General features: G+C 38.3%; 1 protein-coding gene across 4 annotated transcripts in view; it reads left to right on the forward strand.

The window, feature by feature from the left end:
- Positions 1 to 19,709, forward strand: part of COL12A1 (collagen type XII alpha 1 chain) — a 100,927-nt gene that overhangs the window by 25,886 nt on the left and 55,332 nt on the right. For 3 of the 4 annotated variants that reach the window (XM_017731072.1, XM_017731073.1, XM_008631243.2), the window contains exons 14-22: positions 7,728 to 7,997; positions 9,884 to 10,150; positions 12,063 to 12,255; positions 13,883 to 14,004; positions 16,605 to 16,754; positions 16,841 to 16,960; positions 17,477 to 17,641; positions 17,829 to 17,975; positions 18,593 to 18,732. In XM_017731072.1, the coding sequence (XP_017586561.1) occupies positions 7,728 to 7,997; positions 9,884 to 10,150; positions 12,063 to 12,255; positions 13,883 to 14,004; positions 16,605 to 16,754; positions 16,841 to 16,960; positions 17,477 to 17,641; positions 17,829 to 17,975; positions 18,593 to 18,732 (1,574 nt within the window). The remainder of the gene's footprint in view (positions 1 to 7,727; positions 7,998 to 9,883; positions 10,151 to 12,062; positions 12,256 to 13,882; positions 14,005 to 16,604; positions 16,755 to 16,840; positions 16,961 to 17,476; positions 17,642 to 17,828; positions 17,976 to 18,592; positions 18,733 to 19,709) is intronic. The other variant, XM_017731074.1, reaches the window with a different exon arrangement.

Here is a 19,709-nt window from a genome sequence, read left to right on the forward strand (position 1 = left end):
GGAATTTTACTGAACAACTAAATGGTCTCCTGTGATTAAGAATGTAGGCAAACATTCTTCCTGCTTTCAGTAATGATTTAATTTGTTCTGCATGTAGTAGGAGAATCCACATGGGCAGTTACTCTAAGACAAGAGTATCCTTCAGACGAGAGGAAAAAACCTGAGGAAGTTTTAGACCCCTCTAACCTGATCTACACAGACATGTCTGCCCAGGCATTCATTGAAGGCCCTTCAGTTATGTTTGTTATCTCCAAAGTATTTTGGAGCAGTTACAATTTGCCCCCTCTTCCTCTTCTTTGCTCTGCATGGTAATTTTTCAGTTTGAAGTCACTTGCTTGTTTCAGGATTTGCAGGAAAATTAATCCACAGAAACGCAGAAATCATTCTGTGTACTTGATATCATTTACCATCTGGGTAATCTCAGTTTCTCCTTGTGTTTTTCTTTTTGCTAAGCATACGCTTGCCCTTATTGTTTCTCTGCATAAAACAGAGATGGCAAATATTCCCCCAAGTAACTGTAGATAATCTCTTTTATAAACTGTTTGCATAGCTCTCTGGTCCAGCCCAAAGATAAACACATGCCAGAGGATCAACATTTTACGAACTGTTCATAGACAACAAAGTGTAGAGAGTTTAGCAAATGAGTAATCAGAAAATGACTCATTTCTGAGAGCGCTGTTCCATTACCAGGTAATGGTTATTCAGAGAGAATGGATTTATTTCTCTTTTTTGGTGTTTTTGGAGCAGGAAAAGGGAAACAACGTATTTGCCCCTTTCTTGAAGGAGTGTGCTTTCCTTCTTCAGTAATCCAGATTTTAGGAAACTTACAGCATTCTCATCTTTTATATGACCTCTTTCAGTCACTGGCTGATTTTGTCTACAGTTATAAAGTACCATCCAGAGGTGAAAATTCTGGAGCTTTATATTTCATACTGCTTTAAATATAACTGCATGTGCAAAATATGTGCTGTAGAAAACTCTCCACTTTTATTCTCTCACTTTCAAAAGTGCATGGCGATCCATCACTGGGCAGCTTTGGTTGGAGCACTTCTATAAAGGTGCCATGGAAAAATTTTCCTCAGACATACTTTTTTGGCTATGATTCTCCTCAGCTCACACAAAGTTGTTGAAACTGCTGAAGTAAATTAAATCAGTGCAGGCTGCCATTTGCCTTGCAGTGGAACAGGGCTTGTGACAGCTGGGGAAACTAAACAAATTTACACTAATTGTTATATTTGATGTTATGTAATAACAGTTTGAAGAACAAGCAAGAAACACCCATGGAATGTCTTAGGGAAAAGTCTTTCTCTCATCTCCAAACACGCCAAACAAACCATTTGGCTTTCGATATTTCTTGGGATCATATGATCTTTATCCAAGACATCATACACCAGAAATAAAGTACAGTGAGAAACACGGAGAGGGCGGTGAGTCTAAATGCAGCAGACAGCGAGCAGTTTGTGAGAGCTACTGTTTTTCTAATCTGTTTTTTAATAAGAGAAGTGGTTTTAAGTCTGGCAAGAGTTTGATTTTCTGCCCAAATGCATGCTGTCAGATGAAAAGAACATACTGTACATTAGCTGCTAAACAGATTAACTTTCATAATTTGCAGTTGTTTTAAAGAATAACAAATTCATTGCTAGATTAAGCAATCTATACAGAAATGCTTAATCCTAATAAATGTCCAAAAAGCTTGAAAGCAGAAGATCTGGTTTATGTGTCCTTTTGCTGGCAGCTATATGGTTTTCAGAAAAGTTTTAAGAATATTTGAGTAACTGTAATCAGGGAAGTCATTACACTTTTAAATACGAATTTCAGAGAAATTTAGAAAAAAGGGTGGTTTATTTTTACTTTTTTTTAGAAAAAATATTCAGTGATCAGATTTCCATCTTGCTTGCAGCGAGAAATTTCCAAGTATTTCCATTTATTTCAGTGAAGATCCTAGGCTAGACACACTGTTGGTAAAAAAGGACAAAGTTATTTTGACATATATGAGGTTGCTGGTCTCCATTAGCAGAGGTGTCAGCCCATTTTGTTTCTTATCTTTGTGCTTTATAGAATAAGCAAAAAGAGGCATATTGTATTACATTCAGGAGATAAATCTGAGAGATAATTATGTCATTGTGTCTTCTGCTTTAGGAAGAGAATCTTTGTTTCGGTGATACAGGGCCCAAACCTTCCATCCTGTTTGAGGAGTAGCTATTTGTGTTGAGAGAATTAAGCTGTACTAAAGCAATATATGAAAAAAAAGTTGTCATGACTGTGTCATTTTCAGTTTGAAGTGATTTTCTGATGTATATGTTTCTTATAGTTTAGGTTTGGGGATTTTGGAGGTGGGCTCTTTTTTGGTCAGAAAATGGATAGCAGTACTTTGGTAAATAAATGATTCCTTTTCGCTGTTTCTGTAGTAACATAAGAATGCTTTAGAAATGAATGACCTCCTACAGGCAGAATAATACAAATTCAAATGACATTTTCTTACAATGAGGTTTTTAGCATATCACAGCGACTTTACGTAATGGTCAGACTGCGTAGTGCTGCTTCCATCCTGACAGAAACAAGGACTCAGTGTCCTCAGGAGATTTAATGCTGTATCATGCGTTTTTAAAATTATACATTCCAAGATTTTTGAGTGTGACATTTGAAACTGACTTGGTAATCTGTGGAAAATTATCTTAGTTTTATCTAGGAAATGAAATATGTATCAGAAAAAAGACCCAAGAGGGAAGGTAGAGTGAATAATAAGAAGATATTTCTACACAGTGTTAACTGAATAACTTGGAAAACACAGATGGAATATTAAAGGGACTGAATGTGAACACCTATTGGCATTATCCTAGATCAGGGACTCAGGAGTTCTCTGGCCAAAGTCCCCCTGTTTTAGGTTAGAAGTCTCCTGGTTGGCATCTTCTTGCCTTTCTGCAGAAGAGAAGAAATCTGCTCTAATGGGGACATGTGAGGATGCCTCTGCGTAGTAAGTCTTTGGCTATCCCCCGTACCATGCCCACATCCCCTCTCTACTTGCCTGAGGGCTGGTTTCTAACCACTTTATGGCTTGGAGGGAGGGATATCGGCCCACCCAAGTGACTGCTTCCTCCAATGCTGAGGAGAGTTTGACCATTAGAGTAACACTGAAGTGATTCTGCTGTCATCTCATCTGATGCATACACTTGGATCCTTGGCTGTATCCTGCTGACACAATGGGATACTCCTGATTTTTGCCTATTGTAAACAAGGCAGGACTCAGGCCAGAACATTTTGGTATATGCCACTGCAAGTGAAGGCTTATTTAGTTGATTCTGACATTTTAGGATGCTGGCTTACAGAAATCCTATGTTTAACTTAAATGAAACATGGCTTTGCACAAAATTTACCACTGCAGATTGATTTTGAAACCTGGCTTTAAAAAATACATACAGAAAGCTGTTTAAACTTTGGGCCCAAATTGCATGTAAAAATCCCACAGAGATGAGCTGGAATTGTGTAAATGTCTCTGAGGGGAAAGGCCATTTGAATAAGGACATTTGATTTTTATGAATGTCAACATTTTAATTTTAGCTGATTCAGTCTTGTGTTCAATAACAACAGTGATTGCTGGAGAGCTATGGAAAGTAAGCCAAGTGGACAGAGGGAAACTGCTTTAATATCATATTGTGTCTCTGGCACACTACAGTGGAAAAACTTAATATGGAAACTGGACATTTCAGAAGTCCAGAAGAGGGTATAAAAGCACCTGACTGAAAGTCATGAAGTGAATTTTTGAGAGTGTGTCTGCTCTAAGCGATAGAGATGTACAAGGGACTGTAGGGAGTGAAAAGTTCTCTGAGCTAAAAACTGTCAAAGTGGATCTGACAGCCTGACGCTGGTGACTTGCTTGCTCTCCCAGGCAGGGGTTTGACCTGTCCATGCAAGCACTTTGTTTTCCTGCGTATGCACTCACTATGGCTTACAGCTGTGCTTACACCAGCTGGTTTGGTGCTCCAGAGCATCATAGGACCTCATGACTGTTACGGAATAATTTTAAAAATCCAACTCCATCCTTGTTTGCCGATGTATGAAGTGATGAACATACATTAGATTCAATTTCAAGTCAAGAAAAAGCTGGAGTCTTTTGATACTTGCAACCCAGCCAGCCAGCACTTTTCCTTCTTATGATGTGCATTGTCTTCATGCTCCTTATCCATCCTGTTTAAACAAGCAGACAAAAAGTGGATGCTCAATAAGCATTTCTGAACACATTGACCAAAGGAGAAAAATGAGTGTTCAGATGTTACAGTTGTAGATTTTTGTGTGTATATGAAATGTAAGCAAGTTACCTAGGTATTTTGTTTTAATCCAAGGGAAGAATATTTCATAGGTCTCATTGTATATTTGCTAGTGACCACATTTATACCAGTGTTATTGTGGAGCATAAATGTGTTTCTTGACTCTGAGTGTAGCAGCTTTGATAATATTTCATGGAGTCTTAATAGTTTAAGACATACAGTTGGGCTGCATCTTAAACATAGCTGTTCCCCGAATAATAAATAAAAAAAACCCCACTTGTGGGAGATCAAGTGAAGCAGAAAAAAGCTGTGAGTGAACTTCCACCTCACATGTGAGGTGCAAATCAAGTTAGTGTGTTATGTTAAAGAAATGTTCTCAGTTGCAGTGTAACATATAAAAAGTCTAATTTCCCTTAGTAGGTAAGTTGTCTTGTCAGCAGTTTCCAACTATTTGAAGTAAAAATTTTCCATCTAGTTCTAGTGGTTTGGTAAAAATCCCAGTTCCTTTTCCCTCTTTTACCTTGCCTTATAAAAAAGACATTTAGTTCCAAAGAATATTTCTTTCAGAACTAAAACATTACAGTAAATGCTGTTCATTATAGTCCATTCCAAACAAATTATTTTCCTCTGTTATTTAATGACCTCAATAATGACTTAATCAATAAGGGTTTTAAATAAGAAGTTATTTTAGCAGTATTTCCAACATATATCATTAGCTGTAGTATCCAAGGGTAGACTTGCAAAAAATTGTGCTGTGGTAGCAGATACTTTAATACTGAAATCATGTTGTGGCAGAGCCATGATTTAAAGTAGCCAAAATAAAGTGACTTGTATATTTATATTACATTAAAATATGGAAAGAAAGGGGTTTTTTGTGAGACATCTGTGCATTCTATCAAGTTAGGTTTTCCATATTTTTTCCATTTGGATTGCTTTAGTATTTTTTTTATTGTATGAAAAAGCCAAGATTTGAGAGTAGGAGCTTAAGAGCAGACAGAAAAATTGGTGTAATTTACTTTTGAAGGCAAATCTTTTCTTCAGGCTTCCAGGAAAATTGTTATTTGGAGTTAAGATTCTGCCCTGGCTTTCATTTAATGCAGTCACTGAATTTGGTGAGACTTCGTGAAGCATGAGCTGAATCAGGCCTTTTCACTATAACTTTTTCAGTATATGCAATCACTGTTGTGAAATGATAAGTGAACTTTACCAAACCCTCTGTATCTTAACCTTTTTTTTTTGAAGAGAAGGTGCCATAAATTGTGGTAATTTACTTTGTAAGGCTAAAAATCAGTTTGAAGGGTACAACTGTAAGAACTGATGCAGAGTTAGGATGGAAAAAGAACTGTCTCCAGAAAAGCCTGATGGAATGGCCCTAAGACTGAATTAAAATCAGAAACCCCCCACAACACGTGTTCTGTTAGCTATATTTGAGAGTCATCTTCATGAATGTTGTGGTACCCTCTGATTCTGTACTCTGCGTAGCTGGTGAATCTTTGATAGGTTGATGTTAATTTCTATTCATCATTAAGCCAAGTGGGATTAGTTGACTCACTTTTAATGAAGTTGCACTGGCAATGAGATGTTTCTAAACCAAAACTTTCTACAGATAATCTTGTCTGCTCCAGTGGGATTGTGTTTGGAAATGTTGCAGATTTTGGTGGAAGTAAAAGACGAATGAATATGAAAAGTAAAAACTCAGCATATCACTCTGAGCAACTTGTTGCTCAGCCTGAAACTGCTTCAGCCTTCTGAATGTGGTGAGGTCTGTTCTTGCAATGAGACTAAGTAGTGGAAATTGGATAAGTATTGAATTCCTCTGTGTTCAAAGAATTTTGGTACTGGTCCTGGGGCTGCTATGGATTAGTATAGGGATATATTTTTATCAGTGAGGGTAAAACTTAACTGTGATGCCATGAGGCCACCTCAAGTGTTTAAGTCCTCTTGCTAAGCAGGAGTTTCTCAGGAATATCCTGTACAGTGAGAAATCCCACAGAGAATACACACCAAAGAATTGAATGCTCCTTTGTCTCTGTGGATCTGGTTTCATAGAGCCCTTTTGCAGATTTTGCTATGGTGAGGCTGTTGCACTAAACCCACCAGTTAGTGCTCCTTTCCTGCCATCAAAAGCAAGCCATTGCAACAGGAAAATTGAACATATGTTATAAATGTACATTAAATGTTAAACAGAGGCATTCCTTTCACTGCACTGCTTTAGACCAATGAGTTTCACTTTTAAGCAGAGGAATTACTCTGGTGTGTTAGGTGAGACTCACATATCTGGCTGACAACTGGATTTCACAGACTAATGAGCTGCTTCCTTTGTTCCATGCTGGCTGAAACAAACTACAGGGAGGAAGGAGGTACAGATTTTATGAATAGAAAGATGGAGAGTGTTTTCTACAGTAAGCGTGGCATGATGTAAACACACTGCAAATTAGTTGTGAACATAAAATTAAATAGCTGATCTGGTAAGTGGGACTCTGGAAGATACTAGTACTAATAAATAAGAAAATAAAGTTGTCAGAGAAAGGACTCTGACTGATTAGAGGACTGGGAAATCACCAATCATATGAAGTTTAATAAAGGAAAGTGCCAGATTCTGCATCTGGGATGGGGCAGCCCTGGATGTATGTACAGAGCAGGGAATGAGATGCTGGAAAGCAGTGCCATGGAAAGGCACCCACTGAGGGTCCTGGTTTATGGAAATTTGAATATGAGAGGGAAGAAAGGGGCAGACACTGATCTCTTTTCTGTGGTAACCAGTGACAGGACCAAGGAAGTGGCCTGAAGTTGTGTCAGGGGAGGTTTAGGTTGGATATCAGGAAAAGGTTCTTCATCCAGGGGGTGTTTGGGCACTGGAACAGGTTCCCCAGGGAAGTGGTCACAGCACCAGCCTGACAGAGTTCAAGAAGTGTTTGGACAATGCTCTCAGGCACATAGCGTGACTCATGGGAATGGTGCTGTGCAGGGCTGGGAGTTGGACTTGGTGATCCTTTTGGGTCTCTTCCAACTCAGCAGATTCTGTGATTCTGTAATTCCGTAAAAGTCTCCATTATTTAACCCTAGAAAAAAAGTTACACACATAACAATGAAGATGAATGAATGAAATAAAATCTTTTTTTTTGAGAATTAAAACTTACCTAAGTGAGCTGCACCACATTTAAATGCTGGTTTCAATCCAACTCTTTGAATACTGCCATTTTTATTTTGCATATTCTAAAGCATGACTGCTAAGTATCTTACATGGTAAGGATAGGATCATGTACAGTCTAAAGTTAGCTTTAAGCATTCTGTTGAAACATTCATCTATTTTCTCTTGGAACTACAATTGTATGTTATTGAAAATAATATTGATGGGAAAAGTTTGGTTTAGCTCTTAAGATTATGTGACTTTCACATTTGTACTTTCCTAACTTTTTCCATTTGTATTTAAGAGACAATTTGCTGTTTTCTTTCTTGCAGAACGCGGTTCACCACGTAATTTGGTTACTACAGATATAACTGACACTACAGTTGGGTTATCATGGACACCAGCTCCAGGAACAGTTAACCATTATAGGATAATATGGAAATCACTTTATGATGATACCATGGGAGAGAAGAGAGTCCCTGGAAATACAGTGGATGCTGTGATAGAAGGCTTGGAGCCTGAGACTAAATACAGGGTTTCAGTATATGCAGCCTACAGCAGTGGAGAAGGAGACCCAGTAGAAGGAGAGGCTTTCACTGATGGTAAGTGTAGTACATTACCACCATTTGTAACATTCTGCTATTGATGAAATTATAATTTTTTTTAAAGAAAATGGACCTTTACTATCCTCAACTTTCTTTTTGTTTTGTTTCTTTTTTTTTTTTTTTGTGAAAAGTTTTCCCAAACCAAAATGCCACCTCAGCTCAGTCAGTTCTGGCATTTTGCTGGACCATTAAAAAATCCACAAAATCTCATCTATGTCATAAAGGTTTGGATTCAGCAAGAATTACTTCCAAGTTAAGATATGATTTTGTCTGCATATTACTCTGAAGTTAGCCTTTCATAGGTTTGGTGTGACTGCTGAAAATCAGGTGGAGGAAATATGGATAGAGCAAGGAGGAAAAATGGGGTAAATTCCCACAGAATCAATGAGTTTCCTTTCCAAGCTATTGCCCTTCCAGTCATCACAGTCCTCAAACTGAGGCTCACTGTGTGATTTTGATATTTGTTATTTACCCTTCTGGGGCTCTTCTTTTTCTTATTTGCCAAACATTATTATTTGTATTTGTCAAAGCAGGCTCAAGACTCTCCTGAAATGTAGGCAAAGTGAAAAAACACAGAGATCAGGGATGGCTTGTTGCTTTATAGCAAGAACTGGAAAGTAAAGGAGTTAGAATGAATGAAGGGATGCTCTGGATCAGGCTTGACATTTCTGTTGTTTGCCTAAAGGGGCCATGTGAAGAAAAAACCTGAGGGAGAGCTTTGGGGAAGCATCATGTGTGTTTACATGTTCTTGTGCTCTGTCCTAAGCATCTGTTTTGACTACTGTTGGAGACAGGATGCTGAACTATGTTAACCTTTGTCCTTGACCCAGTGCAGTTGTTCTTAAGGTTTTGTAAGAGTAGTGATTGCTGCTGTTAGTAAGAGCTGACTCCCCAGAGTCAAAGCAGACTGCCATCCCACGGTTTCCTTCTTTGGTCAAGCACAGCACTAGCTGTCCTAGCTTTTCCAGGTTAAGTAGGCAGTGTAGCCATGTCACTTGTGCTGACTCTCTGTGTGCTGACTGAGGTAACTTGCTATAAGGCCTATCAACAGCCCCAGACCTGAGATTAATATTGTATCTTTATGGTACACACACAATTAAAAATTGTCAGTTCCTAAGAACTACAACGCCTACCTTACTGTGCGATGAAGTACTGACCGCTTCCACCATGCCAAGAAGGTTCAGCTTTGCCAAAACCTAGATGGCTTATTTTGGCTGACAGCCAACATTGCATATCTGTCAGTTCACTTGGGATTATTTATACCATTTGTACAGTCTGGAAAATATCTCTTAGAAGCTGAATGCTGCAATTTGTCGAGAAAATGCTTTATTAGTTCATGGGCTTATTTCAGCACATACACTGTGTTGTGATGAGTGATTTTCCAAGTGTTTGGAAAGTCACTCATCTCTATTTGCAGGATAGTTTGTATGGAGTTCAACAGCCAGCTGTTTGGGTATTCACCAGTACCTTATCAGACCTGTAAAGTCAAAACTTAGAAAATCTGAGCACTATAGGACATTGTGTTCATGAAAATAAATGACTTCATCACTTTCATTTGAGAGTGCTGAATCCAATATTTAGTGGATTACTGAAAAGTGTGACTAAATAAAACTTCCAATTATGCTGTGTCATCATGTGATTTATACTTCCCCCTTTTTTGTCTCAGTAGTGAAAAGCACACTGCTGTTTCTTTAGTCCAATACAGTTAAAAATAATTAACAATGGCCTGTGAGATTCCCCTGTGTCTTCCCCACAATCAAAACCTGCAATTTTAAAGAAGGCAATTTTATGTTTTACTACAGCAGAACTACTTTTGTAGTCATGCATTTGAATATATCGGATATGATAAACTAAAAATGTATCCATGTTTTTACACCGAAAAGTGTCACCAAATGCCAGGACTGTGACAGTAGACAATGAGACAGAAAATACAATGAGAGTTACATGGCAGCCTTCACCCGGGAAAGTCTTGTCTTATCGTGTGAACTACCGGCCACGCAGTGGAGGAAGACAAATGTTTGGAAGAGTAAATGCTCCTGCTACAAGCATAGTGTTAAAGCGACTTAAGCCCCGAACTACATATGACATAACTGTTGTTCCAATTTATGATTTTGGACATGGGAAATCAAGAAAAGGAGAAGGAACAACAGGTATGTACCACAAGGTTGTATGGGATTTCATAATGCAAGTTTTGTTCTTAAAATTAATAGTCATGAAACATAGAACAGCATGGTGGAGTCTGCCAAGATCATGAATTGACAGGAAAATTGAAGAAAATTTTAGAGGTTGAGAAGAGAGTTTGATTTGTTTGAGATTTCACTGTGGCATAGCCTGAGCACAGCTTTTTGCTGTTGATATTAAAAGGTGTAAATATGGTGTAAAATCTGTTTGAAAATACTAGACTTGTTTTGAAATGCTGTCATCAGAAGTTCAAAAAAGGTGTTTTGTGAGGAAGACAGACTACTTAATCAAGTGTTGTCAGCTGTTTCATAGTTTGCCTTTTGCTTGTGGGTATTGATTAAATAGCTACCCAGCATCCCGTTATTTAGGTTTGTCTTCTCTGGTCACCATATTTTCTGTGGAAAACCCAAGGTACTAAAAAGGAGGAGTAGATGATTTTGAAGATTCATCTGTGGAAGTCTGACTTCATGGTCTTTTGGACAGGCTGTCTTCTCTCTCAGAAACTGAAACTCTAAAACATTTCTTAAATCTCAGTGAAGGCAGTTTTGTGGTAAAAGCAAAATTCATTTTCTACTCTACCTTTAGTATGAATGTGATACTGGTCTTACATTTTGTGAGGAAATGTTCTCTAGACATTCAGATCAACCAGATTTAGTGTCAGTTTTCTGTTCAATACATGGAAAGTTATTAACAAGAAAAAATCTTTTTCAAGATGTTTCTGCCTATGTGACACTAGTGCCATTCATTGAGGTATTCTTTAAATAGTTCATGCCATTTCTGTTCTCTGAATATATGTTATATTGAATAATGACAGGAAGTAAGATAAAGATATCCCAACAGTGGAGATACCAGCACCTCAGTTACTGAAGAAAGATTTCTTCTTTACCTAAAATGTGGTTGATATAAAGGAGTCGTGAAAACTTGACCAGCTCTTGAGCAATACCTAGTTTTTTAATGCTGAAATTTATACTGAGGTAAACTTTAGATCATCCAGCTGCTTTTGATTTTTGAACTCTCCATCTTGATACAGATATGTCTTTCTGCTTTCAATCTAAATAACAGTGGTGGTAAACACTCTTTGGAAGCAAATGGAGCCTGAGTCATCTTTTTAGTTGAAGCTGTCATGATAATTCAGGGAGTATGATGAGAGATGAGACAGAGAATCTGTACTTTTCCTTGTGACTAGGACTGTATCTACTGTTTCTCAGCAGAATTCACAATTTGAGGACATTTATGATCTTTCAGCTATAATTAGACAATTGCACAGGCACAGGAACAAGGCAAACTCTTTTTTTCCTCCATCTTTCATGCCAAAGCTATAGTGCTAACTTTCTGTTTAATTCCTATTCTTTTGCAACTTTGAGATTACACTGCTGCAGTATTTTCCACGACTGCACTTTAGAGTTGCACAAAAGTTGCACAAAATGCAGAAGCTAGCAGCAGCTTGTTAACCACTCTGTCTGTGAGCACTGCCCTGCAGTGGGCAGCTGTTAGTCTTCTGAAGAAGTTGCTCTTGACCTAAAAACCTTAAGCTGTTTGGCTGGGACTCCTCTGAAGAATTGTTTTTTGACACACTGCCACACCTGTGGTTGGTGAAGTTGCTTTAGCTGCCAGGCAATTTATCCCTCAGTTCATTGACTGCAGAGGGAGCCTCAACAATAGACTTAGCGCACGTACCTGTTGGTTAGATAGCTAAAATCGAGTGACAGGAATCTCACCTTTCATCTCTTAATACTTGTCTTTGTGCCTAAAGAAAGAAACAAAGAGTTTAGGACTGTCAATAATACTGGATTTGCATATATATTTTTACATAAAAGCATACTTGCCGATTTTTTCCATGTGCAGACCTGATCTAAACTCTTTTGTTTCCCACCCTTTCAGCTTCTCCCTTTAAGCCACCTCGAAATCTGAGAACTTCTGATTCAACTATGTCAAGTTTCCGAGTAACATGGGAGCCAGCCCCAGGGAGAGTGAAGGGCTACAAAGTAACTTTCCACCCTACTGAAGATGATGGGAGTCTTGGAGAATTAATAGTGGGGCCATACGACAGCACAGTGGTACTGGAGGAGCTTAGGTATGGATATTCCCTCATGTTGGTTTTTGTTCTGTTTTGTTTTTCTTCCTTTAAATAACTTTAGCCTAGGATTTTGTTTAATCTTGATCTGCTATTGAAATGCCTGGCACAATCCACTGTAAGCAAGAAAGTAGTTTTGTCAATAAGCCATGAAGGTCTTGTTATGCCATCTCTGAAAGGCACCTGGCAGGTAGGTCTCCTTCTAAGATTATCCATTTACATCACTTGTGGTGTTCTCCCAGCAACTGAAGGAGGCAAAGATATAGGCTGGAGCTGTATTCTGTATTTCACATAGGAGAAAGATAATATAATAGGGGAGGATATTTGGGATTTCTATAGTTTCCTCTTAAAAGTTTCTTGTCTCATGTTTCTCAAAAGATGCTTAGTTTAGTTCTTAATTCATTTTCTCGGAGGCTTGGATTTTTAAAGCAGGCTTCACACCATGTCAAAATCTGTTAGACAAGTATACTAAATATAACTAAAATTGAATCATTAAGTCAAAGAATCATACAGTCACAGAATGGTTTGGGTTGAAAGGGACCTTAAAGATCATCTAGTTCCAACCTCATTGACATGGGCACCTTCCACCAGATCAGGCTGCTGAAAGCCCCATCCAACCTGGCCTTGATGTCCTGGGATGGGATACCCACAACTTCTCTGGGCAACTTGTTCAAGGGTCCTACCACCATCACAGTAAAAAGCTTCTTCCTAATATCTGATCTAAATCTACTCTCAGTTTAAAGCCATTACTCTTTGTCCTATCACTACATGCCCTTGTCAGAAGTGCCTCTCCAGCTTTTTTATAGGCTCCCTTTAGGTGCTGGAAGGCTACCATAAGGTCACCCCAGACCCTTCTCTTCTCCAGGCTGAACAACCCCAACTCTCAGCCTGTCTTCACAGGATAGGTGCTCCATCCCTCTTACCATCTTTTTGATTTTCCTCTGGACTCGTTACAAGAGGTCCAAGCCCTTCCTACATTGGTAGCTCCAGAGCTGGATGCTATACTTCAGGTGGGGTCTCATATGGGCAGAATAGAGGGTGAGAATCACCTCCCTTGACCTGCTGGTTGCTTCTTGTGATGCAGCCCAGGCATCACTCCCAGTCCCTGCATTTGCCTTCTGCGACCTTCCAGCAGTGTGGCTGGAGCACTTTTCAGTGAAGACTGAGGCAAAAATATAATTTAGTACCTTAGCCTTCTCCATATCCTGGGCAAACAGGTCTCCTGTTTTCTTCTGGAGGGGGCCCATTTTTTTCCTAATCTTCCTTTTCTCATTGATGTACCATAGAAACTTTTATTGTTGCCTTTGATGTCCCTGGCCTGATTTAATTCTACCAGGGCTTTAGCTATCATAACCTGATCTCTGGCTGCCTGGACAATTTCTCTTCCCAGAATTAAATAACTTGAATGAGGAAGGCTATAAATTTAAGTATAGAGTGTAAAATCAGCTTTTAAATTGTTGAACTTCAGTGCCTTGTGGAAGACATTGGCTTCATATTTTGGGCTTCATATTTTAGCACCTTCTTTTCCATGAGGTATTTTTTTTCTGTCACAATTTAATAAGTGAAGTGTTTAGCATTTAACTAGTCAAATGACTTTAATTAAAGTATACCTCCTTAACTATTTCAGGGCAGGAACTACCTATAAGGTAAATGTTTTTGGGATGTTTGAAGGAGGAGAGAGCAACCCTCTGGTTGGACAGGAGATGACCACCCTTTCAGATACTACTTCGGAGCCATTTTTATCTAGAGGTAAACGTGCCTGAATCAAAGAAAAGGCAGTCTTGTATTTTGGATTACAGAGACCAAAAGTTTACTACATTTCCTTTTTGTTTTTCCAATGCACACACATACTTGTTTACAGGATTCATTGTATTTCCTTCCCTGATGACATAAATCCTGGTCTCAAATGACCAAAAAGCATGGCTCAGTTCGCAATTCTGGCCCTCTGCACCCTTCAGATGATCTTAAAAAGATGATAATGCAGGCAACCTGTGTTTTCCTGATTATTCAAAGCCATCTGCATTGCATTTTCAAGCTGTCCACAGCTGTGTTAAATCACATAAGGTCAAATTCTTGAACAGAGATCATGGCTGATCTACAGGGGTGTTCACAGGAGTAGAACAAGGAATTTTAAGCAGACTGTTGGCCCTTTGCTTGTCCTTATATGGTGGCTTTTCCTTTAAAGACTAAGATGATATAATGAACAAAGATCTGATAGTTGGGAATGTCCTAGTGTTAATGTATATTATTTAAGTGTATATTCAATATATTCACTGTTTAGTCTTTTGGTTTGTTACTGTAGTAGGAGGAGACTTTTTCAGAAAGGCAATTGCAGAGTGCTCTCTGGTATCTCTTTGGGAGTTTCTCACTGTGTAGCTAAATCTTTCTTTCAAGGTTTCTGTGAATGTTATGATATTATCTCCCTTTGGTGTGGTTAATAGGCCTCTGCATGATAATAGTTGTGCTCACCATACTTTCAGTTACACCACCTGAAGAAAATTTCAGGGCTCAGCCCTTCATGGAAAGTATAAAAAACAGGGCTGCTGCTGAATAGCCAAGTATACACAAATAAGTAAAGCCTGTTCTCCTCTGCCATTTCAATGCTTGCATAACCATCAGAGAGAATTTGGTGAGGAGAAAGAACCTAACTGCAAAGTCCTTTCAGAGTCAAAGAAAGAAAAAAGGTTTCTGACAGCTGACTATATTGTTTCTGTTTAGCCAACAATGGGCTGTGTAAAAAATACTCATCTTGTATATACTTTATTGAAACATTTTTAGAAACTTCTTAATTAATTGGTGTCCTCCTCTGTCTAATACTAGAGGGTAAAACTGAAAAAAAGTCCTAAAATAGGCCATCAGTGATATTAGACTAAAGCTTTAATGGGGCTGGCAACAAAAAATTGCACCAAGAGTGGTTTGTTATTTTTCATCATAGTAGGTCTCATTTCTGTCTTCAATGTTATATTCTTTAAGCTAATTAGTCTTACTAATGCATGGATTTGAGTCATGGTTAATGTGAAAAATGAATTTATATCTTGGATTGTAAATGTAATAGTAAATTATTTATTAATAGGGGGGAAAAATCACCCTAGATCTGGCACATTTACGAATTTTCCATGTGGGGAACTATAGTATGTTGGAAGAAATATAAAAGTCAAAATAGATTAACTTTTATATTGTACATAAAGCTAACTTTAACATCCATATTAAAGTTATGCATGCAATTTTTTGAACTAACATGGTTTGACTTAAACCCTACTCCCAACTGATTTTATTGTCCTGACTAAAGACTAGATCTATATTTTCTGTGCAGAAGAGGATCATGCTTTTAACCCCCAGGTACATGGAATAGTTATATTCATGAGTCTACAGTGTTGGATCAATTCTGTGGAACATATATGAAATCACAATATCTTTCAACTGTGATGAGTGTGGCTGATTTTTCTCAATGGGATTTCTTCCATATAAAGACCAGAAGCTCTGATGGCAGGAAGCCAGAAAATTTGCAGCTGGTAACAAAACCTACAGGAAAAAAGAGAGAAAGGATTTTGGTTTATTTTGTTTGCACATGGCTGTGGATAAAATTATTGTGTCTTTCTGTTTTGTATAAATATTTTGTGATTTTCCTTGTGATGAAAACAGTATGATGCGTATTTTATTCTGTAATTTGTAAACTGAAGATATCTGAAATAACTTCCTATTTTTTAGAAGATCGCAGCTTTATATAAATGTTTGTTCTTGTTTCCTCTGTATCTCTTGACCTGTGTTTATGCTTGTGTGTCTTCTCTGGATTGTGCTCTTTCCTTTCTGTACATGCAAACTTCTATACCATGTGTATTACTATATCTTTTTCCCCTGAAAATTGAGGAATGCAATTTATTTGAAAGTGATTGCAATATATGATGTTAATCCCTATTAACTATTACATGGTTGAAAATTAACCAGTAGTTTAGCTGTGACAGACTAAAATACCATAAAATTGTATAATCTGATAATACTCACTGCCATATCAGTGGTTCATTTAGTAGTCTTGTACAAAACTTCTGAAATCAAGTTATCAGCCATCTTTAAAGACCAAAACAGACAGTGACATGACAATAGAGAACACTAGCCTTGACATTTGCAAAGGCTTATTTTTAAAAGGAAACATACATGAAGAAATTTATCCAGCTTTTGCCATGGAACCACTGACTAGTGTGAATAATGCTCTCAAATAGGTCATACTTGACAGAGTGCCAGTGAATAAAACTAGAGCTATTTTGGAAGCTAACTCATGACATATGTCATCTAAAAGGATGGGGAAAGCAAGCCATCATCCTAAGGCTATATTTTTCTGGTTGACACGGCAGGTCTAGAATGTAGAACCAGAGCAGAAGCTGATATTGTGCTGCTGGTGGATGGCTCATGGAGTATCGGGCGGCCAAATTTTAAAACCATCAGGAACTTTATTGCCCGTATTGTTGAAGTTTTTGATATTGGTCCTGACAAAGTACAGATTGGTAAGTTCTCATATGTTGGAGGGAAAATGGAGCATAACTGCTACAAAGGCACATAATAACTGAGTAAATTATGGCTTTTTTCCCAGGTCTTGCACAGTATAGTGGTGATCCCAGGACAGAATGGAATCTCAATGCTTACCGAACCAAACAGTCTTTGTTAGAGGCTGTAGCCAACTTACCATACAAAGGAGGCAATACTCTAACAGGTATGTCACAGTGCCAGGATTTTACTTAAGCTCCAGTGAAAACGATTCCAGTAGCTGACCCTGAAATTAAGTGAAAACAAAAGTGCCCGTGATGAAAGGGAGTTAACAGTTCAACTCAGTATGGTTGGAAGATAACAGATCTAGCATAGGCTTATAAACTCAGGAGAAATCTGATAGAAGACATTTTGGGTGATGAAGAGCTTGTGTTGCTGTTGCGCCTGTGAGAAGAAAGAAGGTCATTTCCATGTCAGGGTTGGGATGAAGACAACCAGGAACCAGAAGAAAGGCTGGTGGAAGTCAGGAGGTTGATGCTCAAAGGGTAAGAAGGTGCTGAATACTATCAGTTGCTGAGAAGTCTAAATGATGGGCTGCAACTTGATTCAAAATGCTTCTAAAGGGAAGTAAACTGTGGAACTGTTGTCAGAGTAAAGTCACTAGGATGCAACAATCTCTTCTACCATGACTACTATATGAAAATAGTTTACAGTGATGGTTACTTTCTTTGTGTCATGCTAGGAATGGCCTTGGATTTCATATTAAGAAACAACTTCAAGCAAAATGCTGGCTTAAGGCCCAGAGCTCGCAAAATTGGTGTTCTCATCACTGATGGCAAATCACAAGATGATGTAGCCATCCCTTCAAGAAAACTCAGAGATGAAGGAGTGGAACTGTATGCAATTGGTAAGTATTGTATGAAGAGATGGCCTGCAGCAGCCCCCTCCTGCCCATCTGCTAAACGCAGAGAAGTGGCCACATATAAAAGTATATAAAAGGTTATTCAAAGAACATGTTTAGGGACTTAATTGCATGGTGTCATGCTTCACAGCCATAATTTCTAACAGGTTTTGCTTTCTTCTTCTCTTGTAAGGTATTAAAAATGCAGATGAAAATGAATTGAAGCAGATTGCAACGGATCCAGATGACATCCATGCTTACAATGTTGCAGATTTCCCCTTCCTGGCTGACATCGTTGATAATGTAACCACGAATCTATGCAACAGTGTGAAAGGTCCAGGTACATCACATTTTCAGTCTATTTCACCCTTTTTCCATTTACGTGTTTGCATTGCTAATTCCTTTTTATTACTTATTGGGAACACTCTGTTAGCCGTGGGCTGTTTTTTCAGCTGCTGGTGTGAGGAAGTTGTGCAGTCCACCTAGACTACCCTGCAGGGGTTCTTCCTTTCCTTCCAACAGTGACTATGTTATAACTAACGCAGCATGACATTGCTGGATGTGCCTTCTTTTTCTCCCCAGAATCGTGAAGTGTCTTTCTTAGTGTGTCAGCTTTTTACTCACTGTGGCATGTTGTTTGATAATACTTATCCAACGACGAAAATTTTAGCAGCCCTGCTCTTTTCAGGTATTAGTATCTGACAGCCCAAAACCAAGGCTGGGCATGGAAAGACAGTAATGTTAGCTGATGGTTCTTCAGTGAAACACTGGTGTTGAAAGTGGAATAGGAATTACAGGGAACTTGTTTAGTCTTGAGTGTGTTAAGGTGAGCTATCTCTTCATGCAGTTGTTTTAAGAATTCCTGAGGAAAAAGAAATATAAGCAGCTACACCAAGTGGATTTTTTCACTTCTGTTAAGATAAATGAATATGTTTTAAATTTGCTTCACTCTTGCAGGTGATTTGCCAGCCCCTTCAAATTTAGTTATTTCTGAAGTGACACCTCGTTCATTCAGACTGAGATGGAGCCCACCTCCTGAGAGTGTTGATAGATACAGAGTTGAATATTATCCTACCTCTGGAGGTAGCCCTGAACAGGTTAGTATTGTATGTTCATCTTTGACATCATCCAGGATAACCTTGGACTTCCACATCATAGTAATATCATTCTGAATTTGTGCTGTGTGTGATATAACAGCAAATTAAAAATGCTCCTAAGGTCTAGAATATCATGCTTTGGTAAATGATACACAAAATTACAAAAAATAGGAGTATATGTATGACTTTGATTATTTTAATATCATGAATCCAGAAGTAAAATATATTTCTTATAAAGAATTGTCTTCTATTTCTAGTAATTCCTTTATTTCCATATTCCACTGTCATATATTTAGTTGAAATATGTCTGTACCAGAAATTTTCTGACCATACTCATGGGTAGGCCCACTGTCCTTTTCACGCATTTTCTTCTTAGTAGAAACAAGACAGTGGGGGATACAGTTTGTAAGAAGTGCTTAGATTAACACTATATGACTCCAAACTGTTTATTGCACAGGATCAAACTTATCTTGTGGTTATTACTTCTCTACACAGAGAGCCAGTGACTGGCAACCCTTGGTTCTAGGAAATCTGAATTGCTCATTATGCTTTTTAACCAGATAGAACACTATTTAGGAGAATGAAGTGTTTAGAAGAATGAAGTTAGGTGCCTCTGAGTACCTAGCTGTGAATTTCCCGTCTCTGAATGTGGCTTTTAAATCTCAACTCATGTTTGACTCATGGAGAGTTCAAGATTTGGCCTTTGATTAAAGTTTGAGCTGTCGTTCCAGTGCACACTGACTTTATAATTTGACTACTTCCTGGCATTTCTGTTCTGCAAGGTGTTGCTAATGCCTTGTGCTGTAACCATCTAGATTATCCTGGATTTTGAAATTTTTCCCGAAGCGGTCCTTTTCCCCTCAGTCCTTTCTTTATGTTCATTAGTAATATAGAAGTGTAAACCACGTGTGAAATCAGAATGCACTGTAAGTGATGCTAAGTAGATCCAGCTCAATTTGAAACAAGTCTCTGTCTGA

The sequence above is a fragment of the Corvus brachyrhynchos genome, unplaced genomic scaffold (genome assembly GCF_000691975.1).
Source record: "Corvus brachyrhynchos isolate BGI_N302 unplaced genomic scaffold, ASM69197v1 scaffold234, whole genome shotgun sequence".
Taxonomy (NCBI): domain Eukaryota; kingdom Metazoa; phylum Chordata; class Aves; order Passeriformes; family Corvidae; genus Corvus; species Corvus brachyrhynchos.